At 39.3% G+C, this 8,399-nt stretch overlaps 1 protein-coding gene across 1 annotated transcript; it reads right to left on the bottom strand.

The window, feature by feature from the left end:
• Positions 1-1,105: 1,105 nt before the first annotated feature.
• On the bottom strand, positions 1,106-3,919 carry si:ch211-39i2.2 (uncharacterized protein LOC449866 homolog). The gene is given in 3 exon segments (XM_036561777.1): positions 1,106-2,388; positions 2,390-2,553; positions 3,629-3,919. Coding segments are annotated over 3 exon segments (606 nt in total). The 5' UTR covers positions 3,783-3,919; the 3' UTR covers positions 1,106-2,100.
• Positions 3,920-8,399: the final 4,480 nt, after the last annotated feature.

Genomic DNA, 8,399 nt, shown 5'->3' with positions numbered 1-8,399 from the left:
ACCTGGCCATTTTATTACCTGCTATGGGGAGCCCCCTGTGCTAAAGGTCTTAATCCTATATATACCCTGTGAGGCTTCACATTTGGATCACCAAACAGTACACATACCTTAATGTTGGCTAATTTAATATACAACTTTTCTAGTCCTGTGAAATGTGTCGTTCTCCATTTGGAGTGGGAATTCAGGTGGATATATTTTTTAAAAAAACACTTTCTTTCATCCCAAAGCTAAATAATGTTAATATGTCCATTAACATCTATCATATATGTAAAAGGAGAGCTCAATCCCAAATATATATTACAGTCACTGGTGTTGTATGAATATGGTGTAAGACCAGTGACTGTGACTCCAGTGACATTCTGGTTAAAACTGAGGATTTTGTAAATTGACTGACTCATTGGCCGTCAGGTGACCTTGTGCATCTATTTAAAATCAGTAATAAAAAATGATATACGACATTATTTTGACAATTTTAATTACTCAGCCTTTAAAGCACATAACACCAGTGACACATAGATGTTATGTGCTGCCTAACAAACTAAATTATTAATAAATTAATGAAATAAAGTGAGCAAGTGTGGACTCATCTCATGCATTGAGATTCAAAGGAAGCAGTTTAATAGAGCTGAAAATACTGTTAAAATGTAACATAAGAGTCCTGATAACACCAGTGATCAAAATCTCTGTGACAAATGATTTTAAATAAAATACATACTTTTTAAATTTAATGGTATTGATATAAAAAGTAAACTAAGCTGTTTTATACACATTTCTAAGTCATACCTCTTAAAAATGTTGTTATATATTAAAAATGGTTTCTCAAATGTTGAAAATTGGTTATGTGACGATGCTTTACAGATGCAGAGCGACTGAATAATCTGAGAGAACAGGATTAATCTGAGAAATCATAAGGGAAACTTATTATTTAATCTTGGGTCAACTGTGTAAATGTACATACTGGCATTTGGAGCTGTGCCTAATATTTCAAGCATCTTTTTAGGCCCTGCAACCTTTGTGACATGGGTTTCCACTCCAAATGGAAAAAGACACTTATAAAACTCTGCTAATGTGAAATAGTTAAAAAAGAACCACAAAAGACAGTGAATACTGTGCAAAAGGTTTTAATGTTTTCATTAAGAAGTCTCAGGGAAATACTGACGAATACAAAACATCTGTACTTTGGAGACAAATCCAGCTTGTCCCCTTAACAGCTTTGTAAACATTTTCCAGAAAAATTACACAAATTATTGCAAATTAAATACTTCCACCAAGATATGCTGTGCATTTAAATCAGTGTCTTTTTCAGTGACCTTAAACAGGAATACTGCAGTGTAGGCTACATTCTTCACACAGTGCAAAACAGCTCAGCAAAAATGCCAACATATCTCCAGAAACACAACCTGAATGCCAAATATGAGTAGACAGAACATCCTTCCATCCACAAACTGTAAACTCAAGGCATGTAGTATGGTAGTGTAGGCCTACATAAAGTATTCATTAACATTCTCCATCAACAGTAGTAACACAGACATTGAACTAGACCAAAAGCGATGTGCAAAATGGCTTGTAACTCATTATCCTATATTAAAAAACTAATACAAATCCTATTTTCCCCTTATTGGTGGTTGCCAACTTTAGTCCTGCATATTTTTTGTTTTCCTGCTCCAACACACCTACTTAAACTCAGGACAGGCTTGCTAATGAGCTCATCAGTGGAATCACTTTAAAGCAAGGAAAATTACAAAAAAAAATGCAGAACAGGGGTAGTATTGAAACCCTAGCAGTAGTGTAAGCTTAGGTAAAGTACATCCAGGAACGTTCACCAGAATCGATAATATGACAATGAAAAAATTAACCCGTCAGCAAATGTGCAAATTGCTCTGTAACTCGTTCTGCTAGCTCAAACTACTGATACAAATCCATTGTTAAACTCCTATTTCCCTATTATATGAAGTGGTTCAACTTTGGTCAAGCTCTTCTTAGTGAGTTATTCAGTTAGATTATTTACAGCAGGGGAAACACCAAACTGTGCAGGGCTGGGGAATCCCAGGACCAGTGCTGTGAGCCACTGACCCCAAGCAGTGGTGAACAGACTGAATTTCAGCAGAATTCCATCACAGTAGGGCTGGCTGAGGAGTAAAGTTTCCTCTTGACCAGCCGGTACTCTGCTCGCAGCCTCACAGCCCCTTCAGTCCCCAGCAGGTGCCTTAGAGGCGGCCAGCCGTCGGGATCCTCCTTGAACACCACAGACAGCTCAAAGGTCGGAGTGAGGCTCTGCTCGGCCGTCACGGTGCCCAGCATCTGCACGCCACTCTTGTTTTCCATCAAGAGGTGGATGACTGCGCCACGCAGGCCACACGGCTCGTCTCCGGAGGCCCGGATCAGGTCACCGGCCCACCCGGGCGATCATCCCGGCTGGGAGGAGCAGCTCCCGGCAGCGCAGCCTGGCGGCCTTCGCTGAAACAAGGCACCGCTCAAGCCGCCTGGTCAAGTCATGTTTAATACTGGCCGTGTCATCCTCGTCTTCCTCCCAGCTGCACTCAGATGCGAGACCTGGAAGGACAAAAACAAAATAATTATAAAAGCTGAGCTTTTCATAAGGAATGATCAGTAAAAGTAGTCCAACAACATGGTTATATCCTCAGATGATTTAGGAATGTTTTTTCCTTCTATCAAACTTTACAGTTGTAATATTATTAATATGATGATATTATAATGGATTATAATGTAAAACTGAGAACGTAGGGACTTCAGACAAAACCAAGACTGCACCGTCAGCTAGACAGCAAAACTGTGAGCTAAGCATGTCACGTCCCCATCAGCTGATTCAAACACCCGTGGGTGTCTGACACGTCAGACATGGCCATTTTTAACTTTTACTTTCTTGTTAGCTGCATTTTTATTTATACTATGATCATTTTAATTATTATTAATACATCTCATTTTCTGCTATTGCTTTTGTGTTTGAATTTCCTTGTTTATTTTATTTTTTGGTTTCTTTTCCTTCTTCCTCTGTTGTTTTTACTTTGTACTGTGAAGCACTTTGAGTAATGTATGAAAGGTGCTACATAAATAAAGGTTGTTATTATTATTATATTACAGTTTATGTGAGCAGCACAGCTTCTAATATCAATATATTTGAAGAAAAAAAAAACACATGATGAATAATGAGATTTAGCCCAGACTATAAGAGAAGTGTGGAGCCCAAGTGTTCAGGGCTTAGCCCCGGCTCCACCAGAGAGAGAGAGACCCTTGGGTTCCTTTCACTGGAAAACACCAGGACATTAGAGGGGGTTTGTCCAGGCAGAGAAGCGAGCTTCCACACCATGGACCACTTAATTCCCCACTCACTTAAATATCCCACAGTTGTTATGAGAATTATAAAATACGAGGCTGAACTCAGCTTCGTCTTCGAATTTTCCCGTTCCACCTTAAATGGCTCAGCTGTTCCATTCTGGCGCCGGAGGCGTTATAATGACAGCTGTGCCATTTAAGGTGGAACGGGAAAATTCGAAGACGAAGCTGGCGACTTCAGCCTCGTTCAGAAAGTGAAGTCAGAGTAGCTGAACTGACAGCACCGTCTGATAAAGACAGCAGCTCGCTGATGACCATCTACGAGGCCACTTACTGGAGGAGCTGGCTGCTTTCCTGAGCGCGGAGCGGCCCCCGAAGTTCTCTCCTCTCTCCAGCCCGAAGAACCTCTTCAGCATTTCCGTCAGCTTATCTTCCTCGGCACCGGCCGACATGCCGTATCCGAACACCAGAGCCTGGCTATAGACCATCGTAGTGCTGATTTCCCGCGACGCTCCGAAATCTCCTCCTTTGATCCGCTCCGTGTTCGTTCCATGTGAGTTCTAGAAGAAGAGTAGCGTTCTGCGCCGGCTCGTCTCGCGCGCCGCTTTTATATAGCCCTGTGCAAATGTCCCGTCGCGTTGCGTCAGCTCGCGCTACCATGGAGGCAGGCGCTGCTGCTGATTGCGCAATACCCGTATGAGGTTGGATCAGCCTGTCACATGCAACCTGTCTGATACCTTGCATTTCATTTATGAGAGGTGTAAATCTTGGTTTGGGAGAAATACTCGCCTCTGAAACAAATAAACTAAGAAGAGAGACGAACTGCTACTTACAACAGATACGGTTGTATCATCACGAATGAGCCAAAACAGACCGTTTTATGGCGTTTTGTAAACTGACAAATAATAATAATAATAACAATAAAACCCTCAAAAGAAAGGACCATGTTCTTTGATGTCCTTTACACGCTTAGAAAAGATGGTTCTTCAAGGGTTCTTTAGTACAGACATAGAACTACTTTATTTGCATGATGAAATGGCTCTTCAGATTGATGGATAATGTGCTTGACATCATATGAATTGCGGAACCATTTTTGGTTATATATATATATATATATATATATATATATATATATATATATATATATATATTTGTGTGTGTGTGTGTGTGTGAGAGAGAGAGAGAGAGAGAGAGAGAGAAACATTTTGAAAATGGGTCTATATTGCACCAAAAATGGGTTTTGCTATTGATATAATGACAAACATGTAACAGTGGAAGAAGCCTTTTTGGTGCTGTATAGAACCATTTTCAAAAAGGTTCTACATAGAACAATACAACAACACAATTCTATCAGTCTGAAGAACCACTTCACCATGCAAAGAACCATTTAAGCATACAAACGATTCTAGACAGAACTCAGGGTCCTATATAGAACCATTTTCTTTACCAATGAAGCCTTGAAGAACCATCTTTTTTAAGAGTGTAGTTCTCCTATAGTTTTTGCTCTGATAGTTTACTGGGTTCCTGTTTGCAGAGCCTTTTGAGATTTTAAGCTATTGCAAACAGATTGTTACAAATTTAGAGATTTTAAGGGTTTGAGTAAATAATTTACAGACCTGAAGAGATGTAAGGCCTCATTTGAGATGATAAAAATAAATATTATAAAATAAACAGCTCGTTTTCTATTTAACAGGTTTCGAGGTGCTGAATTCCGAGGAAAAGCTACATTTATACCTCATTATGTTGATTCAGTAAGTAATAACAGTTTTATAAAAACTCTAAAAGACTCTAAAGCTAACATGTTTATAATAAATAGTGACTGTAAATGTGAAAGTAAACCGTGTTAGTTTCTGTTCCTGCCTTTGTGTGCTAGGCTGTGTCCGTTGTAGTTGGTATGTAAGATGCTAAGTGCTGGTGAGCTCCTCCTCACCCAGCCCTAACATCAACTTCAGGAACCAAGAGCAAATCTTTGGGGTGCCTAATAAAATAACTACAATGAAGAATGAAATGACAACAGAGTAGTTGACAGATGCAGCTACATAAAAGGTGCATCTCCAAGCATTTTCATCAGGCAGACGTTAAAATCTTCATGTTTTTTTATCCTAAGGTCCTCACAAGGAGCACACGCACCTATAGCAGCAGGCGTGTGCAGGGCAGGTGTGGTAAACATGACTGCAGTCCTGTAGTTTGAGGAGACAGGGTGACTCACAGCTGAGCAGTCTCAGACAGGAAGGCCTCAGCTCCAGCTGAGATCACACTGGTTCACACCAGATCACACCACCATCCCCTTCACCACCCCACCCCCACCTCCCTGTAAATACAGTACTGTGAAAAAGTCAGAGAAACACTTTCATTTCTTTAATTTCCAGTCAAACGGCCATTAAATACAAGTCATTTTTCAGCATCATTAAAAAGCAGAAAATGTATTTAACAGAAAATTAAAGAGAAGCCTTGACAACTAAATATAAATTCATATTTTCTTTACTATTAAATGAGTCCATGCTTTGCCTTTATAACACCTTCCTTTGTTTTCAGAAGACTTGCATTCAGTTTTTTTAAAAGAAATCTGTAGGGATGTTTTTTCAGTTCAGCCTTAGAAGTTGGTTGCATTTCACTGTTTTGGCTTGTCCACCATTTAAACCTCTATAGTATGTAATAGTTTTAAATTCATTGAACATTTGTTTGTGTTTTCCTGCAATAAGTTAAGTTTCAAGTTCAAGTGGTTTATTTATGTAGGCTATGATTTGTACATTTTTTAATGGAAAAGTCTGCAGTCCCCAGCTCTTTTGTCACAGATTTTGGACAACAATACATTTTTTATTATCAGTCATAGTCTGACATTTTTAAATTATCATTAAATTAACAATTACCTTTAAATTAAAATATAAATTGAGCATTAGTACCAAACATGTTACTATTGGAGAGCTGTGTTTCATAAATAGTTTAATTTTATTAACACATCATCACCGTCCAAAGGAAAACAAGGATCAAATAATCTTTACTTTTTTTTTCAAGCAATTTTGGAGCATTTCCGTTGGTCTAGTCATCATGAAATCCTCACACAACATAAAGGGCAGCTGCTGTGCTGAAATGATGTAAAAAAAAAAATAAAAATGGTAGCCACATAGTGGGGATAGCAAGCCAACTATTTCTCCAAAAAGTGTAAAATTTGATTTGATTGATTATCAGATTTGATTTGGTTATTTGATTATCTTTGGCTCATTTTAATTCTACGTGTATTATTAGAGCATAGTTGAATATTAGTGACATTTTCACCAAATTCCTGATTTTTTGAACATGCTGTTTAAAATAAGGCCGAGCTAAATGCAGCCTTAATTAAAGAATCATCCAAACACCCATAAATGTGCAGGCCACGCCCACCGCCCCTGTCTGTGCGCTGTGTGTGAGTCACTCTCTGGTACTTTCCCCCACTGACCTCACCTTTGAGGAAGCACTGACGGCTTCTAGAGAACTACCTGAGGAAGTTACTGCTCAAGAGTAAGAAATGGCTTCCCACAGATAGTTTCAGGGGTTATTTTATTTATTTATTTAAATTTTTTTTGTTGTCTTCACCTGAAAGGGCAAACACATCTCATTAACACAGCATTTTTGTTAGAGTTATGTTTCGTTTTTTGTTCAGAAAAAGGTTATTACATGTATATAGCTCTGTATATGAAACCATAGATTAGATATGAGTACTAATAAAGGGACAGGTGACAGATTAAAGGGAAAACCAACAATAAAGTGTGTTAGTAAGGTGTTGGGCCCCCACAAAACCACCAGAACATCTTCAGTGCACCTTGGTATTGATTCTGTACGTCTCTGGAACTGTACTGGTGGGATGAAACTCTGATCCTCCTGAAGATATTCCCTCAAATGGTGTTGGAAGTCTAACATGTTGGTCCAAAATCTCTCTTAGGTGTTCAGCTAGGTTGAGGCCTGGTAACTGTGATGGCCATAGCTTATGATTTTTGTGATAGCTTATGCTTATGACGGATGGGGCTTCGCCATCCTAGAAGAGACAGTGACCCTCTAAGGGGTCAGGTGGACCCAAACCATGCCAGCAAATGCCTCCCTCAGCATAACAGAGCCACTCGACCCCCTCACTGTAGAGGTCAAACATTCAGGCCTGTACTATTCCTATAGTGTACACCACAACGTTAGCAAAAAAAAACAATAAAATAAAAGCCTGGAGATGAGACGGGGTGTGTGGAGTCAGTACAACTCAGAAAATATGATTTCAGTGGATTATGGTACAGTTATGATACAGTTATGTTCCCTGACTAAAGGTACTGAGATGTACCCTCGAGGGTACACCCCAGTGACAAGAGGGGTACTGCCCCAGTGATAGTACAGTACAGTGTGAGAAGAACAGTTTAACCATGCAAAGAACTGTTTATGCATTCAGGTGGTTCTTTGAGTGTCCATTTACTAAAGAAGAAGAAGGACCAGTTTTATAGGAATGCACACATGCACTCTCCCTCTTGTGGAGGGTATAGTAAAGGCCGACTCATCTGACCATCTCACTGTTTTCCACGTCTTTGTACACCAGTGCTGATGGTTTTTATCCCACTGAGCTCCCAAATCGGCATTCGTCCTCCCTCTCTGATCCACTCAGACCAGCACAACACACACTAACAAACCACCACCACATCAGTGTTACTGCAGTGCTGAGAATGATCCACCACCCAAATAGTACCTGCTCTGTGAGGGTCCATGGGGGTCCTGACCACTGAAGAACAGGGTAAAAGGGGGCTAACAAAGTATGCAGATAAACAGATGGACTACAGTCTGTAATTGTAGAACTACAAAGTGCACCTATATAGTAAGTGGAGCTGATAAAATGGACAATGAGCGCAGAAACAAGGAGGTGATCATAATGTTATGCCTGATCGGTGTGTATATATATATATATATATATATATATATATATATGTGTGTGTGTGTGTGTGTATATATATATATATATATATATATATGTGTGTGTATATATATATATATATATATATATATATATATATATATATATATATACACACACACACCGATCAGGCATAACATTATGACCACCTCCTTGTTTCTACGCTCATTGTCCATTTTATCAG

The sequence above is a fragment of the Colossoma macropomum genome, unplaced genomic scaffold (assembly GCF_904425465.1).
Source record: "Colossoma macropomum unplaced genomic scaffold, Colossoma_macropomum, whole genome shotgun sequence".
NCBI classification, from domain to species: Eukaryota; Metazoa; Chordata; class Actinopteri; order Characiformes; family Serrasalmidae; genus Colossoma; species Colossoma macropomum.
This window is presented reverse-complemented; position numbering and strand designations above follow the sequence as displayed.